The following is a 23166-nucleotide window of genomic DNA, read 5'->3' as shown; positions in this document are numbered from 1 at the left end:
TTGCTGTGCATTTAGCTGCTTGCTGTGCGTTTAGCTTCTTGCTGTGTATTTAGCTGCTTGCTATGTATTTAGCTGCTTGCTGTGCATTTAGCTGCTTGCTGTGTATTTAGCTGCTTGCTGTGCATTTAGCTGCTCGCTGTGTATTTACCGTCTTGCTGTGCATTTACCGTCTTGCTGTGCGTTTAGCTGCTTGCTGTGCATTTTCTAGTCCAAGGTGGCTGCATGTTGGAGTAGCCGTTACATTCATTCTGGGATGTTTCTTTTGAAAACTTTATTTCCTCTTTTTCTGGATGTAAATGGCTTTTTTTGGATGATTATTTCCTCTGATATTGGATGCTGCACAGCTGGAAGGATTTTTACTGAAACCTTTTTGCTTTTGGACATTTGTTATGAACCGTAACCATGACAACAAGGTGTTTGTTTTTTACAACCAAGAGCAGCTGATTACCATCTCAAAGCTCAAATATTATCTCAAATACAGGCCCAAATCCCAAATGAGTTGTAAAGGAGGCACCATGGATGCATCTCCGTCTACCTGGCAGAGGTGCTCGAGTGACTGACTGCAGAGATCCTGGAGCTGGCAGGAAACGTGGCTCATGACAAGACGACCAGGATCATCCCCCGACACCTGCATTTGGCTGTCTGCAATGATGAGGAGCTAAACAAGCTGCTAAGAGGAGTGGCCATCGCTCAGGGGGGAGTTCTGCTCAACATTCAGGTGGTCCTGCTGCCCAGGAGGACCGAGAGGCCTTATTTAGTCCAGGTGGACCAATAGGCATCTGCAGCCAATTTCTTCAGATCAGCTGCGAGAGATCCTTCCTGCCCACAGCCATCAGCATATAGAACAACTCTTAATGAAACCAGGATGATGAGCTACAGCAACATTTAATTTCCCTTTGGGATTAATAAAGTATTTTTATAATTATAATTTAGCTGCTTGCTGTGTGTTTACCTGTTTGCAGCACGTTTAGCTGCTCTCTGTGCGTTTGCACCCGTCGGCCACTGTGCAAGACGCCGCCTGGCAACCCGTGACCTTCATGTTCTTGAAACGGTGTCAGGCGTATTGTGGTTTGTCTAGTCCAGGTGTTTTCGGTCCGTTGTTGTAAACCTGTAAACCCTGATGACGACCTTTGACTGTTCTGTGAATACGTTCCCTTGTAGGGGCTGAAGGAAGTGGGAACTGGTTCAGTAGGGCTGGTCAGTTTAGACTGATGATTTTATTTTGAAATGCACAGGAAAAATGTTTACAATTAAACAGTTTATATAACAAAATAAAATGACTTTCATATGAAAGTAGTAAAATATGACTTTTAATACAAAAGTTGTTCATGTGTTGAACCAACGTGTCAGTGTACCATAATTTAGTGAGTTCACTTTGGTGCTTAATGTTAAATGTTTGGTCTAACATTAAATACTTAAAAGCTTAATTAAAACATGGGTCACCTGCTCTATACTGTAAATCGTTAGACTTTTTAATAGTGGGGTAAAAATGATTCACCAAAATTCTGACACATCTCCAAACAAACTCTGGAACTGTCATTTGTGTGTTTCAGGAGAAGAACTCTAAATATTACAACTACACTCTGTCAGTGAACGGGAAGGCTCACAGACATGGAGGCGACTACAACATGGACTACCTGACTGATGTGCTGGTGAGACACCTGATCAGTAAAGTAACTGCACTTTTTAAACTGGTCCCAGCTCATGAGCACTCACTGGTTTTACAGTGTTTTTCTTTAAGCTTCAAGGGAAATAAAAAAGACAAAATTCTGGTTTGAACATTCAGATTGTTTGTCTCTCAGGCCAACATGTCGCTGGAGTTCCTCCAGTATAAATCCAGCTACCAGCCATTCTTTATGATGGTGTCCACACCGGCCCCCCACTCCCCCTGGACAGCAGCTCCTCAGTACAAGGACCGCTTCAACACCACCAAGGCTCCCAGGGACCCCAACTTCAACATCCACGGGAAGGTGGGACTAATCGATCGATCGATAAATACAGATGACACAGCTTTAGGATGAGGATCATCAAAGTTGATCATTTATGCTGCAAACTCAGAAGTCATGTTCTGTTTGAAATGGTTTCTGTTGCTCAGGAAGTTGAATATCATGTGACTTTTTAAACCAATTACTCGCTTGTTCATGAATGAGTGATTGCTCAACTTTTTCTTAAAATTTAATGTGAACTTGCCGTTTATTCTTTAGATTCTCATCGTGGACGTTTCTCGCCTTTCCTCCCAATAACTTATTTTTTTTTAACATTTATCCAATGGCAAAATTAAGTTGAGGTCAAAATATATGTGAAATAATTACAATAATAATATATTATTATTAATAATAGTGAAATAACATTACGTGCTGTTCTGTTCAGCGACTATCTCTGAAGACTTTTAACTTCAGAATATAAATTCATAATCAAAATAAGTTTTATCCTTGAATAGATGCAACAAATGTGACAAATTAACAGGGAACCAGAGAAAACCTGGGAAATGAATTCCCAGGTGGGGAAAACTCAGAAATTGAGAAAAAACATTTAAAAGAAATCTGAGAAAACTGTGAATTTGAACACTGATCTGATGATTGAAGGATGTTTTTATTTTATTTTAACGTATTCGTGTTTTAAGCTATTATTCTAGTATCATGGAGTCCATGTTATATTATGATGTACCGTATTTTTAAGGTTCACTGTCGATTTGTGAGAAAATTATAATCAGAAAAATACGGTTTGTCATATCTCCAGGAATTTTAGGGACAATTCAGGTAAAACTCTTGAAATGTTGTTTTCATGAAACGCTGGGGACCCTCTAAACCAGTTAAAAACCAGTTAAAAATAGCTGGTTTGTGAAGACAAACTAAAACATCAAAACTCTTCAAGGCTGTTTTTATACAAACAAATGTTATGGCGTTGTGATCTTGACTTTTATTTTGAAATGAGATGTTTTTGAGCCTAAAGGAAGCTAATCTTGATGACCTCACTTTTTCAGGACAAGCACTGGTTGATCCGACAGGCCAAAACTCCCATGACCAACTCCTCTGTTCAGTTTCTTGATGATGCCTTCAGGAAACGGTCAGTGGCTTCATCTTTCACCCTCAGCTCCTCTTCTCACCTGCTTTTTTTAATCCCCTTCGGATGGTTCAGTAGTGATTCTGTTGTTGAACAAATCTGTTTTCCCATCATGTTTCCTAAAATCCTGTAGGTGGCAAACTTTACTTTCAGTGGATGACTTGGTGGAGAACATCGTGAAGAAGCTGGAGGTCAGAGGTGAACTGGACAACACCTACATTTTCTTTACCTCTGATAATGGCTACCACACAGGTGAGTGAGTGCACGCCACACATCGTCTGTTGTCATTCTCAGGTCAAATCCATAAACACACAATGTTTGCTCGGTGTCAGGTCAGTTTTCTCTCCCGCTGGACAAACGGCAGCTCTATGAGTTTGACATCAGAGTTCCTCTCATGGTCCGAGGTCCGAACATCAAACCCAACCAGACCAGTCAGGTAACTGGACACAAGCGTATTTTATACGGGGAGGTTGTATACACTAGTGTTAAAACAGGCCTGTTTTTATTTCTGGAAAAAATTTTGTTAATTGAAACATAACAAAATGGCTATTACTTTTAGTGTTTTGAGTTACCATGGCAACACAATTTGCAACAAACGGTGCCAAAACACCCCCATTCAGAAACAACTGATCCTGACGCTGTGAGAATGTAAGTGCCATGTGTTGTCATCGTTGTGTTTCTATACGATGATGACATTAGTTCTCTGCATTTAACCCATCACACCTGAGATACACCCAGGTGGAGAGTGGGCAGCCATGTAAGCGCCCGGGGAGAAACTAGGGATTATAGGTGCCTTGCTCCAGGACACCACGACATGAGGGCGTGGCCGGGAGTCAAATGCAATGTAGTCAGGCCTGTCACAATAACAAATTTTGCTGGACGATTAATTGTCTCAGAAATTAGACAATAATTATTTATTATTGTCAAATTTAAAAAGAAATGTTTTTGTGTGTAGTACCTTTTTTTGACCACGGGATGGCAGTACAAGACTGTCTGAACTGAAGGGAGTGAGCAGCGTGTCTCTTTTTAAGAAAAATGGGAGGGAGGCCCCTTGACGTGACATGAGCTGTTTCTCTCTGGTTCTCAAAATGGCAGATGCTCGGTGTGGTTTGAGCTCTTTAGCTTTTTTCACACAAAGCTTTTAATAAAAAAATCAGTAAACAAGTTCTCAGCTTCTTTTTGCAGAGAAAAACTTTTTAGACGAAGGCACGGGTTTCAACTGTGAATTTTTGGAGCTTCGTCAAGACTGAGGTCCCCCCCACCCCCCACCCCAACATCTTGAACACACCCCCCATTTTAAATGCATCGTTTTTAACAGATCTCTCTGTCACAAACTGAGTCCACTGATTTGTTGTGACTGTGCTGACTGGTTTTGATTTGCCTACAAGAGTCTGAAACTCTGCGTGAGTGTTTCAGGGCAGCCTTTTAGATTTCACAGTAACATCCTTGACTTGCTGTCACACAGCTTCCTGTTGGTAGTGATTATTATTGATTATTGAGAAGAACAGTATTTATTTTTACTCAGATTTCCTTCACTTTGCTGTTCTCTTAGCTCAGCTGTGCGTCTCGTGCACCATTAACTCGGCAGATTGTTTTGACAGATGCTGGTGGCGAACGTCGACCTCGGCCCGACCATCCTGGACATCGCCGGCTACAATGTCAACAAGACCCAAATGGACGGCATGTCCCTCCTGCCCATCATGGTGAGGACACTCAGCTCGTGCTCAGAGATGTTGGGTAGAAAATACATTTATTAGTAAGAATTTAATTCTAGTCATTGCATGGTAAAAAAAAAAATTAAACCAATGAGACTGTCCTATTTATATTTTACATCTGGTACGAGAAAATTGATTCTACAGTTTAGGAGAAAAACACAATTTTAATTATTTTTTTAAAGTTGCTCACAGGTTGAAGGCGTAAATAGTGACTTGTGTTATCTTTAAACTACTCTAAAATAAAAACTCACTTATTTAAAAAAAAGCCAATTTATACCAAAATTCATTTTTACCTGAATAGAGTAGTCCCTCACTATTGCGGGGGTATGTTCCAGACACCCTTGCTATTGGTGAAAATCTGCAAAGTAGGGACGCTTTATTTATTTAATGTAAATTATGCAAAAAATGCAACTTATAGGCTGGAAAATACAGTATTTATGATCTGGAAATGACAGTAAAATATTTCTTTCCTCGTAATACCCGGGTTTACAAAGATAATGTGTTGACAAAATTGGAATTAAATCAGGACTCGGACTCAAACAAACATTTTGAAACTAAACTGTGTTTTACCAGGAGGGGCAGATGAACCGCAGCAGCTGGAGAACAGACATCCTGGTCGAGTACGAAGGAGAGGGGAGGAACGTTTCGGACCCGGCCTGCCCACTGCTCGGACCAGGCGTGTCGGTAAGAACATCACATTCTTTGAGTAGAGTAACGGGCCGTGCAGCTGAAGGACTCCTCTTGTTTAGGAGTGTTTCCCAGACTGTGTGTGTGAGGATTCGTACAACAACACGTACGCGTGCGTGCGCAGTGTCGCCCCCTCAGCCAACATGCAGTACTGTGAATTTGACGACAACGAGGTACAAACTAGTTCTGCTGAAGTCCCGACACTTTGATGGTAGAACTCACGACTGTGCCTCGTCCTCTCAAGGTGTTTGTAGAAGTTTACAACGTGACAGCCGACCCCTACCAGCTGACCAACGTTGCAAAGACCATCGATCAGGAAGTCCTGGAGAAGATGAACCATCGGCTCATGATGCTGCAGTCGTGCTCTGGACAGTCGTGTCGGACCCCCGGTGTTTACGACCCAAAGTACGTTCAAACTTTTATTCCCCTGCATAAATGAAGAATTTAAAGTTGAGCTCGTTTTCCACCAACACACTGCCACAGTGTCATTTTAGAATATTTGTTCATTTCAACTGAAACAAATTTACCAGATGAGTGCTCGTTTCAGTCAGAAGAATCAGAATAAGCTTTATGATCATTGCACCGAGATACAGCGAGAATATGTTCGTACAGCCGTCTGAAAAATGGGCGGAGTGCACGTAGCTGCTGCTGTAAAGCGCGGCCTCTTATCCTTTTCAGAATAAAACTTTTAGATAGAAAAAGGGATAAAGCCACGAGGAGAGGACAGTGGTGTTACAAAAAAGATCTCGTCACACCTTGTCCTAACAGGACACGATTTAAGACATAAAAAACTGCCAGCTGAAGCTCATTTATAAACATGTTACGTGTATTTGAAGATGAGGTGGTCCATGAAGCACCGACAGATACATTGTTCTGATAAGATGATAAGTCTACACGGGGGTTGTGATAGACAAAGCTTTTCCTTAGTTTACACATTTCCCAGGAGAAATTGAGAAGTCGGCCTGTTTCGAGGCCAATCGGGGAGTCAGATTCAGATAATCCACAGTTGTTGATGTATTCAGGCAGACTATTTTTCTTGTCAGTCTTGAGTCTTACTGGTATTCTATGGTCCGAAATGTCCAGATTAGGGTGCATTCTACTGGTCCGTGCTTACGAGCCTCTTCAAGGTTGTTTCATGTTGACGAGTCCCAAAGCTGCAGGTGGCCTGTGATTCAAATCACTTCCATCTTACGGTTTAGCTCGTAAATCAGCTGATGTTGAGTCCTCAAAGCACGAACCAAACCTTCACATAGGCAGCAGCCTGACGAGGACGAGGGCCAAATTAGCTGCAGCCGTCTTCTTTGTACGTTGATAAACCAGGATCCAGACTATTCCAAAAACGGGAAACCTGTCATCATAACTCCAATTATATGCATTTTGGCGCCCTCCATCGACAGCAGTAGACACATCACATTCCACTTCCCAGAGATATATCCAGCTGCACGTGTCGTCCGAGCAGATGAGGGTTCTCCAGGACTCTGTCGTGTAGATGAACAGATGCTGGGATATATTCATCATTTAACGCGGGTTCCTCATTTTTCTGGACTGAATAAAACGTGCATTGAATTTAAGGAAATGCAAAGTGAGACGTCATTTATATTTGACCCATCAAAATGAATGCGGTCATTTATTTACAGAATCAAATTTAACATCAAACATTTACATTAATTTGGCAAATTATGAAAATAACAATATAAGCAATCAATCAGGAAAAATCATACGGCCATGATTTTTCCGTTGCTGACATTTATAAAACTGTACAACTATGATCTTTTACCCACACGGATGTGAATAAGCACTTTACACAGACATTTCTAAATATCTGGGAGAATTTCTACTTGATAGAAAGTTAAAGATGAAAGAAGTTAAAGGGAGTAAGATTGAATGGGAGGGGAGGAATGTTCACCAGAACCGACACTCTCCATCAGAAGCCCAGCTCGCCTCGGTACGCTTGGTAGGAAACTTGACCCATTACCTTTCTGATGATAATCAGCAGATATGGTGTTCCGTTAACGCTACCGGTGCAGCGTCTCCTTAGAATGGCTGTAGCTCGTCAGAAGTAGTGGCGAGGCTCTGTTCGACACACATTCACCTCAGTGGAAAATGTTATAATCCCATGGAACTCGGAAGAGCTTTGTTGTCATGTCAGGAACTCCAACAGCACTCCATCAGAACTTTAGCTCTCGTGTAGTTTACCGAACTCCCACAGAACTCTTGAAGTCTGACAACTCTCCAACTCTCCAACTCTGTAACCCCGTGAGTCTGTGTAGACCAGGAAGTACTGACATTTTAAAGACTCTTTCCCGGTTCACTTTTTGGGATTTTTCATTGGTCAGAATCGACCAGAAGGGGTGTGTTTTTGTGACGTAAGGGGTTAGAGACAGCGAGAATTGTTATGAGACAGCTCAGAAATGTTCTCACAGACCGAGAGGGTTTTGTTGTGGCGTGTTTAAGAAACAGGTGCAAAACATCTCTATTTACGTCTGAGAGGATTCTAAAACATGACAGTTTTAACATAACAACTTGTTTTTCGTTTGACTGTAACCTTGTAAACGCACACACTTGCTCATTCAAAAGCAGAAATCAGAAAACTGCATAATTACTCTGCAACAGCTTTTAACATGAGTTCTAACTTTTGCATGAGAATAAAAACCATTACTCAGTTAATAAAATTGATCAGTTCACTGCAACATCTAAAATGGTTTGAACTAAGACACTTTGATTATCAACATTTGTAAGATAGTAATGATAATAAAAAGAGAGTGTTCTTTTCACTTGAATCTTCAAGAAAGAAAGTCTCAGGATGGGTGAACCTGTATTTATGGATTCAAATACATGAAATGACAGCTTCTGTCCCACAAGGTTCTAAAGGTCAAGAGTTTTGACCTTAGACTTAGTTTCGACGTAGGCCTAGCCCACTACAGTCGCTTTGTTGAAATTTGCGTCGAAAGTCCAGTTGGTCAGATCCATTAACAGTAGTTTTCATTTTGGAAGATGTGTAAAAATAGGAGCTGCTCCGATACACAGAGAGAGCAAAAAAAGGAGCTGGAAGAAACGTATGCGCCTGGTTACAGAGCCAGTGAAGGAAAAAAAAAAAAGGTAATGGCTTAGTTGTACGTATTTTCCGGTGTATAAGTCACAGTTTTTTTGCATAGATTCGTCAGTCCTGACACTTGTGTACATTGTTTTTCTTCCCATATCCATCATGCAATTTTTGACCGACGCTTTAAATTTTGATGAACTGCAACAGCGAGTCCTCCCGTGCGCTCGCATCACTCAACTGGTGCAGGAACGCTGCTAGAGAGCTAGCGGCACTGGCCGCGATGGATTGATGGATGGATGGATGGTGCTGCATCACCCAGGCGAAAAGTAGCTGTTTTGACCATTAAATAAACTCATAATAATTGCGACTCTTTTCCCTCTTCACTATGATTTTTTTGACTGATGCGATTTGTACGCCAGTAAATACGGCAGTTGCAAAGGCATTCTTTACAACACCAGTGTAAAAAATATAAACAAGTATTGTTCAATATTATTATAAAATCAGCATACGACTGTTTATTGACGAGTCACTTTACTGTGGCTGACAGGTCGTCACTGAAAGCCCAACAGATTAAGAGTCTGGGATTATTTTACTCATCAGCCTGTCCTGTGTCTGCTGTGTTTTCCCTCCCAGGTACAAGTTTAACCCCCAGCAGCTGTTTTCTGGCCACAGCTGGAGGCTCAGCAGACTGCGACAGACCAAGTAAAAACACCAGAGGAGGAAGGCCTTTCCTGCTGCTCCTCTGTTTTTGGGCCTCCTGATCCGAGCCGGTCACTTTTCCAGAAGGATGGAGGTGGGTCACCATGGAGACTGAAGGTCCCTCTGGGCAGGTTCTCTTTTCATGAGACGGATGGATTTACAGAAGCAGCCATGACTCCAGCTCCATTCTCAACATATCTGTTTCTGACGACGTTTACAAAGTTTTACACTTTAAATTACTTTCAGTCTGCGACAGACGAGGGACAGTCTGGTCAACTTTGAAGGGATTCTCTGTCAACCAGTTGTCAAAGAGCTCAGAGGATTGAGAAGAGCCCGGTTTGTTTGCTAACATTAAGCCTCACGTTATTTTCTCCTTGAACTTCCATGGACACGGAGCAGAAACAGGCTGTGCAGGAGCTGCTGGATGTCTGTCCCCCCCCCCCCGGAGCTGAGGGAACCTTTGACGGACACGTTCAGCAGCCTCGGCACCGTCTGTGCTCCACAAACAGTTCAGCTGAGAAAACGGCAACAAACTAAGCGAAAGTGCCAAGGTTTGATATTAGCTAATATAAGGTTCTTTCACACTGGTATTTTTTTAAATAAGCCTGCTAAAAAAACTGTGTGTATGTGGCTAGCCATTAGCCTTTAGCCTCTTTCTCCATACTCCATGTGAAGTCTTTGTTTCTTTACATACATTTGAAAGAAAGTCAATAACTTAATGTACTTTCAACATTTAATGGTAACACAGAAGCAGTCTGAGCATGTTAAGAAACAAGAAACAGTAATTCACTGCCCAGTTGTACCCAAACTGGATTCCACTTAAAGCAGAAATAGTTTCTGGGAACTCTTGTTCTGGTAGTAACACACTGTAGCACCACAAGGTGGGTCCAATAGTTTCTTTTAAAGATGACACATTTAGAAATACTTTATTTAAACTGCTCACCACTCGCTGCAGGTTTGATCCCGTTCCCTGCTCCAAACTCTTGAATTATCTTCTGTGTGTTGAAGCAGGACTCAGACCAGTTTCAGTGGTTTTTACTGCTGAAAGAAACCAGACTGAATTATGTGGAGTAGTTTTTATTAATCATCTGGTCCAAACGGCACCAGAACAGCCTTTTGTTGTGGAGGTGATGGAAGCATGAAGCAGTCTGGTGTCGGCTCATCTGTCTCCAAACAGGAAGAGCTTTCTACAACAGACCAGATGTTCACGTCACACTTCATATGGATTCACATTGACAACTGGTTTCCAGCTGCAAATCTTCCATGTTTCTAAAACTTGTTTAAATTCACTGCTGCACTTTTAAATCCGTCACAACTCGTTTTATTTTCAGATTATGAAAATATGTATTTTTGATGTTTTTGTTCAAATAAAAGATTTTCTTGAGATTAGTTTCTTGTGTTTTGTTTTACTAAGATGACCGAGAAAAAAAAAGGTCAGTTTTTAATGTTCATTAATGTTTTAACTGTATTGCTATTTACAGATTTCTTAACTACAGAGGATAAAACTCACTGTGTCAGTTTAATATTCAGTCAACTTGTAGTTTGCTTTAGAAACCCCCGAAGCTTCTCCTCTGGAAAACTAATTTAATGTTTTTACAAAAACATCTGCAGCTAGAACTGAAACTACCATCAACAGAACGTTGAACCCGTCGGCAAAATTTAATTAAAAACCTTTTTAAGTTTTGTTTTAGCTACATTGGCAGCAGCATAGATTTAACATTTTAAGTCTAACTTTAATTTAAAATATTTAGAGAACCTCTGCAGTAATTTAAAACAATGGATTCTGTTTGTTAGGCATGTTCTGCTCGCAGCTGAATATTCTTTACACTTCGGCTGCTGTGACTCAGACAGATGATTTTAGCTTCATTGTTGAATTTAAACGCCGTCCTGTCAAACTTCATCAGAACAATAGTCCGTTAAGTCTCTCCAGGTGTAGTTTGTCAAATAAAACGTTAATAATGTGAAGTGAAGCTGTTTCTGCTCACAAAGCTCCATCATCTGTCCCAGACCTCCAGAACAGGCAGGAACGGTAAGTCGGTGCTGCCCAGGTAGGTTCTCCCTCGGTGCTGGAAGACGTCGCTGACGGCCCAGGTTAGGCGGCCCTGGGGGTCATGAAGCGTTCCCACGACCTCGCCATCTAACCCCAGCTCCAGAACCAGACCATAGTACGGCAGCAGGAAGTTGAACCAGCTCAGAGGAAACGCCTGGAAACAAAAAGAGATCTTCAGACGAACACGTCGACATGAACGTTGCTCTGTGGTAATCTGAAATTAAACATTTTACAGAGAAGTCATTAAAATAATTCTCAGCTGAAACTGGTTTGTTTGGACAAGCCAACAAAAATTCAACTAAAAAGTTAACACGGGATGAAATTACATCAAATATAGAAATTGTTTAAAAAGATATTTAACAAAATTGTTTTATTTTTTACCAATTTGAGTCAACACCTAGAAAATCCTGTAATTAAATTTTGCTCTTTAAAAAAAAATATATATACTTGATGTGGGAATGAATTGGCTGAATGAGCAGTGCATCATGGGAAGAAGTTACAATTTCACTGAAGGATTTGTAATTGATTTTTAAAATTAAGCCATTTCTGCTTCTTGCTCAGCTAGCAGCCTGAAACAAACATCTTGACAAATATAACTCAAACTGCAGGTTTACTTGTGGTTCCTAAAGTTTGCAAAAGCAAAATGGGAGGCAGATCTTTCAGTTCTCAGGCTCCTCTCTTGTGGAACCAACTTCCAGTTTGTGTCCATGAGGCTGACACGTTGTCCAGTTTTAAGATTTTCCATTTTGATAAATCCTATAGTTAGGGTCGGCTTGTTATGCTGCTATAGGCTTAGACTACTGGAGGACAAACTGACCTCATTTCCTTAAATGAATTGTTAAAATTGAATTGTTTTCATTTGATAGTATTTCTATCTTAACATGCGATTCTTGACTTGCCATTGTGTATCTGTTCCTGCCAAACCCATTCGGTTGAAGCAGATGGCCGCTTGTCCTGAGCCTGGTTCTGTTAAAGGTTTCTTCCTGTTAAAAGTTTTTCATTTCCACTGTCGCCTTCATGCTTGCTCAGGATGGGAGACTGATGGCGTGAAGATTCAGCACAATCTGCTGCTTCCTTAAATAGAGAACTTTTACTAATTGTTTTATAAACGTGAATGTTTTGTTCAGTCCCCTGACACGACTTCTGCTGCGACTTGGTGCTACAGAAATAAACTGAATTGAATTTATAATTTTCACATGAGCTGATTAAAAGTAAAGTGTGTTAATTAATTTGATCTCAAGTTATTCCGTTTTATTTGGATTTTGTATTCCAGTTCTGCAGTGTGTTTATATTCTAACACTTTGATCATCTGTTATTGTTTTTTTTAAAAGTTCTCACAGATCATCTCTTTAATCTGATTAGTGATGGTTGTTTGGACACCGACCTTCACCAGGAAGCGTTTAACTGCTGGGTACGGGGCGGTCAGGTCCAGGAAGGGGGGCAGGAACTTCTGAAAGCGAGGCGTTGTTATGCCAACCAAGAACGTCCCGTGGTCGCTGAGGCGGATGTTGTCGGGGTAACCGATCATGTTGTCCAGGACGACCTCCTTGGTGCCGGCCTTCAGGCCCTTCAGCCAATACCTGAAAGAAGACCTTATTATTGATCAGACTGTGGGAGACCTAAAGTCCTGATCCTTCATCCTCCACTGAGGAGTTTCAGAAACGGGACCAGCGTCCACAGACGATGGGTGTTTGTACCTGTGTATGCGGGCGATGCTGGTCTCAGCCAGCAGCAGGAAGGTCTCATCAGGGGACAGGGCGATGCCGTTGGGCATGTAGAGAGAGTCCAGCAGCACCGTCACGTTTCCTGTCCGAGGATCGTAGGAGAGGAGACGACCGAGGCGGTTCAACTCCATCACCTGAACAGTTCAGACTCCTTCAGTTGGTTTAAGCAGATTTCAGTTCATATTTATTCCAGTTCTTGGTTTTCTCCTGACAAGAATTAGTTTTAATTAGTTTTCAGGCAGTTACAGCCTTTCAAACAAATCTGTGAGCAACACATTCAATCTAAATGTTGGAGATTTCCTCTGATTTAACAGAACACATCCTCATAGAACCATCGCTGCCTTGGCTGTAGAACATGTAGAACATCTAGCTCTGTCTTGTTACGTTTTAGCCCTTTTTCCTTCAGTTTTGTTTCAAACAATCAGTAAAATGAATTTGAGAGTGAAATGATTTACTAAAACAGATTTGAACAATATTTCCAAACACCAGCAGGATTAGCAGATTTCTGTTATGCTTTTATTCTGAAATCTCAGGCTTATATTTTGGAAACTGAACCATATTTCAAGTTAATTTCCTGTGAGAACTCCTGAAATCAAACCCTCCAGCTACTTGGAACAAGTTCTGCTCGTTTCAGGGCTGAACCGACTGTAACACTGAACTCATGTTTAAGTAAAAACAAAACATTAAGAGAATAAAAGCTCTTTTTTTAATTCACCTGAAGTCTTATTTTGAAAACCTGATATCCAGTTAGGACATCAGGCTTCTCGTCTGCTGCCTTTAAAGATTAGGTTGGCTCCAAATAAACTGTAGACGTACATCTAACGATTAATGTCTTTAATAAAAATCTCTTCAGTTGTTCAGATATTTTTCTAACAGAATGGACTCCAATCGCTAATGGACACATTTTAACCAAACATCTCATGCAATCAGTAAGAACTCAGAGTAGAAGTGACCAAAGTATCTGTGTTAAAGCACTTTTGTTTGCTAGTATTGTTCTGTTGTGGCAGCCATCTTGAATCGGCTGTAGACGTCATTACCGTATTATTCGGACTATAAGGCTCACCTGATTATAAGGCTCACTGTTGATTGTTGAGAAAATTAAAGGATTTTAAGTGCGCCTTATAGTCTGAAAAATACGGTACTTTGAAAGTTAAATTAAAACCCAGCCATGATTTAAAAGACATGTTGCTAACAAACCCACGGGGGAAACACGCTCCACCTTCATGGACAACGACTTAAAAGCTTGATCGAGTCAACAGGTTTTGCTGAACGGTTGTTTCCTGAATAAATCAGTTTATTCATCGGTTTTCCATCTATCTGAACCGCCGAGTCAGTTTTGAGCTTTTTGTGAAAAAGAGATTACAATTATTTTGAAGCTCCAGCCAGTTTCCTGTCTCACCTCCAGTTTGACGTGTCTGCGCCCCCAGCGACTGGAAGAGTCGGTGAAATAAATTATCCCAGTTTGGGCGGAAACCTCGAGGCCGTTCAGGAAGGCGAAGGGAACGCCGTCGGCACCTGAGGACAGAGAGCGGACTCTGAGGAGAGAAGTGGGCTTGGTTCAGGGAACGGAGCGCAGCCCCATACCCTCAGAGTTAGACAGCAGCAGGCGCTTCTCTCCTGTTTGGGGGGCGACGCTGTAAAGGCCGAGGTAGGAGTCTGCAACAATCAGCTGACCGCGGCGGTCCAGACGGACGCCGTGAGGACGACCGCACACGGGCTCATAGTCTGTGCTGCTGCCTGCAACACACACCAGAACTTGAACGCATCATCATGTTTTAAAACTCATCCTAAAAAAAGACTTCACGACCAAAACGTTTGTCATTCGGTGAAATGAGATAAAATGGGCAAATTAAACGTGCAATATATTTCAGCAGTCGTCCTCACAGGAAGTTTTCAGTTAATAATTGTTTCTGTTACTGAGAAACACAAACAAACTAAAGAGATGAACTGTATCAACTTTCATTTTATAATTATTAAATTATGTTCACAGTTTAAAAAGGATGATGAGTCCAAGCTGAAAGTACAAGGGACATGAATAAAGTTCAAGCGGACGAGAGGAAGAACAAAGACGAACCACATTCTGGTCGGTTCTGACCCATCTGTGTGATGAAGGTGAGGCTGTCATCAGGACCGATCCTCCACAGCTTCCCGTCCACTGTCCCCGTGTACACGTTACCTACAACACACACACGCTCAGGTTTGAGAGAGTTTAACTTCTACTGGAAGCAACAAGGGACAAAATAAAGAAAAGTCAAAACAGTCTACACCTGACAGCTCCGTTAAAATACGTTGAATACTTCACAGTTAATCCAACAAAGTTCAGTCAGGACATCTGGACGGATTCTTTTGTTGAGAAGTTTCATCCTTCATCCAAAGGACTTCATCAGTCTGAGGCTCCCCAAAAGCTCATTGGACTGATGAAGTCCTTTGGATGAATGATGAAACATCATCATCATCATCATCAACGACAACGACGACGACAACAACAGAAACCTTCCAGATGACCTGAATGAACTTTGTTGGATTTTTTTACCAGGATTATTGAGAATCAATTTTAATACTCCACAGTTAAAATACTTTAATACGCCACAGTTAAAGTACTTTAATACTCCACAGTTAAAATACTTTAATACTCCTCAGTTAAAGTACTTTAATACTCCACAGTTAAAATACTTTAATACTCCACAGTTAAAGTACTTTAATACTCCTCAGTTAAAGTACTTTAATACTCCACAGTTAAAATACTGTAATACTCCTCAGTTAAAGTACTTTAATACTCCACAATTAAAATACTTTAATACTCCACAGTTAAAGTACTTTAATACTCCTCAGTTAAAGTACTTTAATACTCATCAGTTAAAGTACTTTAATACTCCACAGTTAAAGTACTTTAATACTCCTCAGTTAAAGTACTTTAATACTCCTCAGTTAAAGTACTTCAATACTCTACAGTTAAAATACTTTAAACTTGTACAGGTTTTAAAAAGGATGTACCATCTGTTGGCTCTCAGAGTATGTGTCGGGGATGTTTCTCTGCTACCACCACACCAAATCTCAGCTCATCTGTAAAACTGAGTGTTAGACATTTTTGTGTTTGCTAAGATGGACTAGTTGTGGCAGCCATCTTGAACTGTAGATTTGCACTTGATTACAATAATTCAAGATTTCCATTAAAACCTACCCAGTGGTTAATGAGATATTTTCCTAACAGATGTTAGTCTGCAGTGAAACACTGTGGTGCAAATGATCCAAACCTCCACAGGAATACGAGCTGAAAGGCAAAGTTCCAACAGCTTCAGAAACCCTCACCTTTCTCATCTGCAGTAAAGGATTCTGGTCCATGTAGTTTTCCTATAAACAGTCTGCGGCCCCTCTGCAGCCGGGTGTTGACGGCCAGCGGCCCCTCGAGGGCCGGAGGAGGCCCCTTCAGACTGAGGACACAAACTGTTTCAAACCTGGACGGTCGTGGATTAATAAAAGAGAAAAAGCAACAAGACACAGACTCACATGTGAGGTTCAGGGTCTATGGGAGACGGCAGCAGGTAAACTCCAAGAGCCACAACCAGCAGAGCTGCAAACCACGTTCCCCACCTGAACAAGAGAACCAGAACCACAGAAACATGTTCTCCAACATGAGCCAAACGAACACGGTCCTACACTAAACTAGTTACAGGCTGAGCAAGAAAACTCAGGACCAAACAAATACCTGAAAAAAAGTGTTTTAATATTTCACATGAACATTAAGAAGTCTTTATTATCTTACCAGAGAAATGTGCAACCTTCACTTTCAGAATTACAATATATAATATATCCAACACCAATATTTTACAGGTTCAAATAATGTTTAAAATAAACTTAAATACGTAATTGCTAATTATTTTAGTTCCTCTAAAGTTCTGCAGTTTAGTTGCCTGGATAAAACTGTAGAAACAGGAGGGTTGATTGGTAAAAACTGACTGTAATCCGAGACCTTGAACGCACCACGCGGAGACAACTTTTCAGAAAAATGCGACCGTAAAACAGTTAAAAAGTAAAAAAACCCAACAACAAATATCTTCCTAGAGGATGATTTCATGGGATTTCTTGGTGGTACAGAAGAAGAATAAATTAGTGGACACAGAGTGTTTCTTCCGCCAACAGCAGGTGCTGCCTGAAGACTACAGATGAAGTTTATTCACTCAGAATAAAACAAAAACAGTCTCGAACTTTCTAATGACCATCTTCGAGTCGCTTCTTTAAAAAAACGAACGAGTTAAAATTAACTAGATATTTTCTACACAACTACGCTAACGGTCGGACAAACGAACAAGAAAACTCTCGACAGTTAAAATAAACAAAATTAAAATCGGCATTAATTAAAGAAAATAAGTTTTACACTTACATTACAGACCGTCCAGTCTCTCGCACTGAGCAGCAGCGCAGTGAAGCTAGCCGCAGCGTCAATAAGCGCTTCCGGCGTACCATTTCAAACTAAAAGCACAAGTTACACTTTCCGGCGTAGACCTTCATAGTAAAAGCATGATCATAATTGAATCCAAATTCCTGCTTTTTCTCTAAAATCGGTTGTTTGAAAGTAATGAGTTATGTTAAACGTCCAAAAAGAAGCAGTGATGTCAGGCCTATCCTAGTGTACCTACCTCAGATTTGATCCCATAACTGCAGGTGAATGACAAAAAAACACACGTATATAAACTACATTAAAATCATGATGAAAGTGGATCATTTTAAGAATTCACACAGATGCAAAGTTTAACAGTGGATAAAAATCAACATCCACCACTAAATACTATGGTGGAAAATTTAGTCTAAACAATACTGAAGATAAATGGTTTCCTACAAAACAAGCATTAGGTTCAAAACGGCTTCAGTGTTGTTGGTTTGTGTTTTTTCAGCTTTGTGTGTCCCAGTGTGGTGACTGGCTGTGAGAACCCAGAAGAGGAGGAGGAATCCCAGTCTTTGTGGTCGGAGGTCAAACCGGGGACAAGAGGAGGAGCTGCTCCTGTTCCAGCGCTCCTCTGACAGCATCAACACTGGGCTGAGAGAAACCAGCAGAAATCAGCCCGACAGGTGAGACGAGGACAAAGTCTGCTTCTGGGAACATGTTCACCCATTTGGTCAATCGGAGGATCTCGCAAAGAAAAGATCGAATGTAAAGCCACTCACTTTCACAGCATCTTATTTGGACATTTTGTGGTGATGTGTAAATCTGAAGGTTGAAAAACGGGTTCTAAAAAGCCAGAACATTATAAAATAAAATGTTTATATAATTTACTACAGATCAGACTGGTTTTGCATTACAACCTTTTAAAACTAAAATCAAGTGTTTTAATAAAATAAAAATAAAAAACACATCGTAATGAACGAGAATAAAGAAGAGACAAAATAATAAACAGCCCAACACAAAACTGACGTTTTCTGTACATTTAACTTTTTATTAGCTGAAGCTCTCCTCGAACGAGGAAAGAGCACGATCGACAACAATTTAAAGACAAATCAAGAGACGCCTGAAAGAAAGAAACTTAAAAAAAAACCTTAACGTCTCTCTCCAAATGGTAGAAAGGCACTTTCTGGATCAAACTGAAATGTTCAATAAGTTCTGCTGACGTGAACCCACAGAAACCGATGAACTAACTTTGAGTTTAGAGCGTAAATTATTTAACATCTGAACATTTCAGTTTCTTAATAAGATGCAACAAACTGCTCTTTAAGGGTCTGAAAGAAACTAAATGATTTAAAATGTGACTTTTTTTTTTAACTCACAGCACAATCGAGACAAAAACAAATACACATCTATTTTCAGCTGTCATTTTGCACCATTATATATTTAAAAAATCACATTTAAATTGAGCTTAAGACAGTGAGGAAACAAAACGATGATTATAAACAAAAAGGACAGAAAATGAATAATAAATGCAGAATTAGAAAGCAAAAATAAGAGCAAGAAGGTAAAAGTCTGATGGATCTTTGGTTTAGTATTTCAGCTCAGGTTAGGTCTGGACCAGAAAAAAATGATTAAAAAAAATAAACCTATGTCTGTAAACGTTTGTTTTTAGAAGCAAATCTGAACCTTTTAACAAAAGACAAGAAGCAGAAGAGTCCAGGAAACATAACAAATACTAAAGATAAAACTTGGTTCCTTACAACAGGACGTGTAACTAAACGTGGAGCTTCACGAGTAAGATCAGAGAGAATTAAATGTTAGAATAAAGCACAAAGTGATGCCGATTTATCAGGAGAAAAATCAAAAACCCGTCCCTGAATCCAAGGTTAAAGTGCCCAAAACACCCAGCATGAAAACAACCAGCCCGCTGTAATTAATTAATTTGAGCTAAAAGTTGTTTATAAAATGCACAAACAAGATCAACGTGTTTATTAACCGTTCCCACGTCTGCATCATTTAATTCATCATAAACAGAAACAGCAAGGGTCCTAAAATGACCCCCGTTTTATTCCAACAAGCAGCTGAAGTTTTTTTTTTTGCAATATGAGCAACAAATAATAAAAAAAAAAAATAGAATTTGATGAATTTATTAAACTAACAGCAAACATGAAATGAAAAAAAATCATCTTTTTCTGTAAACCAAGTAGCTCCTAAATGTTTTAAAGTTATATTTTTATGCCACACATAATGATTTTGATGGTTTGAATCTGGTTTTTCTTGAATAAAGGCTAAAATTCAGCTGCGCGAGGAGTAAAACCATTTTTGTTGCTTCCATTAAAATGAACCCAGTGTTTGAGAGAATAAATGAGGGTTGAATCGCCCTTTAAATAAAACTCGACACATTAAACACGCATCCTTCCCGTGGGAAGAGGCCTCTGGTACAGTTTTGCTCCAGGCAACACCACAAAAACATCTTTGGTTTTAAAAAAGAACAATCGATCTGTAAAATGACACAGGGAGTAGTTGCAGCTTCTGACCACTAGATGGCGACATTTGGCAGCAGCCCTGCAGCATCATGACCAATCACTTGACATAAAACACAATATCCGCTTCATATCAGAATGATTGTCTGAATATTTGTTTTCACAGATCCAAATCTAAATGTGAACAAAAAGTTGATTTTTAATATTTAAAACGACATTTACTTAAGATATAATATAAGGAGGATGCTGCATGCATATTTAAAGCTGCATCCTGTAAGTTTGTGCCGTTTTATTTCAGAGGCGGGTTAATTTTTGTCGTTAGCTCCTCACACGTTGCACTTCCTCTAACGGTCGTGCCGACTCTCGTCTGCAGACAGACGAGACTGAAGTCTGGGACAGAACTCTCTGCAGCTCATCAGGACCTTCTCACCGCGTTTTCAAAAAGCTACACCTCCGCTTACCTTCCTGCCTACGTCTGACGTTTCTTTTCTACTTCCTCGGAAGCGCTCCGTCGACTTCCAGAAACCATGACATCTTTTTGCTCCTTCTTGACCCTGCGGGTCAAAGACCACGTCGGCCCGACCCGTCCGGGCTTCGTTCCGCTCAAATCCAAAAACGTTCTGTTAAACTGACCCCCACCTACTTCCTGTGCTCAAACCCCTGCACCTCTGTCAGTACCAACATCTAACACCTGTTTGCACATCTGTCTTGGCTCTCTGCACTACTAACTGGGATGTACGGAAGAACAAATGTGCCATAAATAATGAATGATGCATTAACAATAAATTACCATATTTTAAAATAGAACTTCTGTATACCACATATACAGCAATAAACTCATTTTATATTACTGTATATTTATGACGTTTTCCTTAAAACAATGGACACGTTAAACTAATGCTAATTTTTAAATATCAGCATGCAAACGGTACGTAAAGGTCTTTTAGAAAGGAATTAAGAGCACGTTTCCCAGCTACATCTAATTTACCAGTGATTTATACATTTATTTTAATAATAAAAGGAATAAAATAAGAACATTTAGAATATGATAACATTTGGATTATAATTTGATAAAAATCTTTGGCACTTTTAGGGTTCCACTGTTGTTGACGTCTTAATTATTTATACAAACTGCATCAAAACAACTGTCTTCGCATGTTTCCAGCCTTAAATATAAATATATTTTCTGAGACGATCGGTGAATTCAACGTGCGGGACTTGAAATAAATCGACGTGTCTGCGTCGCTGCATCTAATCTCTGTGTCAAAATAATATCGTTTCTCTCTCACGGTAGAATAAGACAGTTTCAAAAATAAAAATATAAACGCTTCACCCATATAAATTAAGAAAAAAAATATGTACAAACATTTAAAATGAAGAAATTAAATTAAAAAACTATATAACCCAAACTATGGTGTTGAGTCTTTCACAAGTTTGAAGGATAAAATGTGAAATCAAACAAAAAACAGACGAGTTCCTCTGCAGGTTCTAAACCCAGTCCTTGGTTCTGTTTGTCCTTCAACCGTCGTCCTCGTCTCCTCGTCCCCCTCCACCAAAAACATTTCTCCTCTAACAAACAGAAAATCTAAAGGCACCTCCTCTGTCCCTGGAAGGAGCAGCAGTCCTGTGTCCTGGAGGTCTAAGGAGGCCCCCGGAGCTCCCTCAGAGCCTCCTCCAGTCTCTGTCGATACGACAGGTACCGGCGAGCGATCGCCTCCTTCTGCTCCTCCTCCTCTTTGTCGAGTATCCGCAGGAAGTTGCGCAGCTCGGGGATGGAGAAGGCGTCCCACTGACGAGAAACACAAAACATCGTTTGTTTGTCATGAAACTAAAAAAAGTGCAGTTTCTTTAGGGGAATGGTGGCGCAGAGGTTAGAAGATGGGCTTGTGATGGGAAAGTCGCAGGTTCAACTCCCGGTACAGTCAACATCAAAATGAGGGTGAAAAAGGTGGAACACCTTTGGTGTGATATGTACAGTTTTGTTTATTTAAGAAAAAAAAAAAATCCAGAAAAGGAGTGCAATGAAATTATAATTTTTATTTAATTATCATAGTTTCTGAACACGCTCTTCCTGCCACTAACTTTCCACAGACATTCTTAGGTGCTCATGTAGCTGCCGAGCACCCACTCCCCTTGTGTGTGGGATAATGTGACAGAGAATGCCACTGGTATTCATGACGGGTACCTCTGTCAATCATGGTTCCAATTTTACTACCAAATACCCATAATTCCATGCTGGCCATGTGACCATAAATGACCAATAAAGTACCGTGCATAATAAAAGTTTTAAAAAATCTTTCTGTGTACGATAAATATCAGTTACAAGCTCACAGTGGAGAGAACGGAGGGGGCAGTTCCCCTCTCGCCTCCTCTCTTGTGCTACGAAGCAGAAGTCGTCAAATTTATTTATAAAGCACATTTTAAAACAGCAGCTGTTACCAAAATGTGCTCAACAATAAAATCAACGACAATAACTACATTAACATTTACCATTACCAACTTACTGGTACGTATTCTGCTCTGGTTCACTGCTGGTCACATGATCAGCAGTGAATTGTGGGTAAAATTGACCAGTATGTCAAACTTTAATACGGTAATTTATATGTGTTTCTACTGAATACTGGCAGTCTGTTCTTAGTGTACCGTATTTTCTGCCATATATGTCGCTCCGCCCTAGAAGTCGCATCAGTCCAAAAATGTCTAATAAAGTGGAAAAATCCATAAATACGACGCATCTATTATGCGTCACCGCTGACAACCTGGAAATGTTGGCCGGTGTTGTGCCAAAAAAATCGATTGACTGCCAAATGGCGGAACAAGAATTTAACAAGATTAACACTTAAAAACAATTATTTGTTTGCTCGAAATTAGAGAAAAGTTGTGTCTCAGTCTAACTTTTACTTAATAAATGCACAAAAAAACCATCTGATATGTTCATGTTTAATTTCTACAGGAACACTGTTGTTAAAAAGTGCCTTTTATGATGTACTGAACATTTTTTATATAAAACGGTGCCTTAAAAAATGCTCTAAACGTCTTTGAGTCATAATTTAATTTTGTGCATAACAATGGGATTAATCACGATTAATCTCAAAAATCTTTTGAGATTAATTGCGATTAAATTTCGAAACTTTGCCCAGCACTAAAAATAATAAAATACTAACGTCGGCGACGTGTTGAGGACGTGAGAGCGCCGTGAGCCGACGGGAAGAAATTTAACCCCCACGACTTTTACCTTACACATTTTGTGTATTACCTTGTTTTAATTACAGAGCATTAATTAAGTATTCATAGCGCTTCAATTTTTCCACATTCTGTTAT

At 40.1% G+C, this 23166-nt stretch overlaps 3 protein-coding genes across 3 annotated transcripts in view; 1 reads left to right on the top strand and 2 right to left on the bottom strand.

The window, feature by feature from the left end:
- The window catches only part of gnsa (glucosamine (N-acetyl)-6-sulfatase a), a 19132-nt gene extending 9513 nt beyond the window's left edge, over positions 1-9619 (top strand). Inside the window, exons 5-14 of the mRNA XM_037695932.1 lie at positions 1554-1652; positions 1803-1970; positions 2984-3066; positions 3197-3315; positions 3396-3499; positions 4665-4766; positions 5352-5462; positions 5528-5638; positions 5710-5870; positions 9142-9619. Of these exons, the coding sequence (XP_037551860.1) occupies positions 1554-1652; positions 1803-1970; positions 2984-3066; positions 3197-3315; positions 3396-3499; positions 4665-4766; positions 5352-5462; positions 5528-5638; positions 5710-5870; positions 9142-9214 (1131 nt within the window). The 3' untranslated portion in view covers positions 9215-9619. The remainder of the gene's footprint in view (positions 1-1553; positions 1653-1802; positions 1971-2983; positions 3067-3196; positions 3316-3395; positions 3500-4664; positions 4767-5351; positions 5463-5527; positions 5639-5709; positions 5871-9141) is intronic.
- Positions 9620-10971: 1352 nt separating this feature from the next.
- zgc:194209 (uncharacterized protein LOC570908 homolog) lies at positions 10972-17398 on the bottom strand. The gene is made up of 9 exons (XM_037695708.1): positions 17363-17398; positions 16489-16572; positions 16291-16412; positions 15056-15157; positions 14566-14718; positions 14381-14496; positions 12955-13115; positions 12642-12837; positions 10972-11411 (listed from the first exon to the last, which is right to left on the bottom strand). Coding segments are annotated over exons 1-9 (1146 nt in total). The 5' UTR covers positions 17365-17398; the 3' UTR covers positions 10972-11201.
- Positions 17399-20928: 3530 nt separating this feature from the next.
- Positions 20929-23166, bottom strand: part of rassf3 (Ras association domain family member 3) — a 73662-nt gene continuing 71424 nt past the window's right edge. The window contains exon 7 of the mRNA XM_037696228.1: positions 20929-21634. Coding sequence (XP_037552156.1) covers positions 21485-21634 — 150 coding nt within the window. The 3' untranslated portion in view covers positions 20929-21484. The remainder of the gene's footprint in view (positions 21635-23166) is intronic.

This window comes from Nematolebias whitei, chromosome 22 (genome assembly GCF_014905685.2).
Source record: "Nematolebias whitei isolate Nwh7 chromosome 22, NemWhi1, whole genome shotgun sequence".
NCBI lineage: Eukaryota > Metazoa > Chordata > Actinopteri > Cyprinodontiformes > Rivulidae > Nematolebias > Nematolebias whitei.
The sequence above is the reverse complement of the archived record's forward strand: the minus strand, read 5'-3'. Positions and strand labels throughout refer to the sequence as shown.

What these genes read in the sequence shown, in the direction of transcription:
- zgc:194209 (XM_037695708.1), bottom strand. An exon ending in GCTGCTGTCTAACTCTGAGG is followed by an intron (nt 14,497 to 14,565) that starts GTATGGGGCTGC and finishes CTCTGTCCTCAG; the next exon opens with GTGCCGACGGCGTTCCCTTC. An exon ending in AGCATCGCCCGCATACACAG is followed by an intron (nt 12,838 to 12,954) that starts GTACAAACACCC and finishes GTCTTCTTTCAG; the next exon opens with GTATTGGCTGAAGGGCCTGA.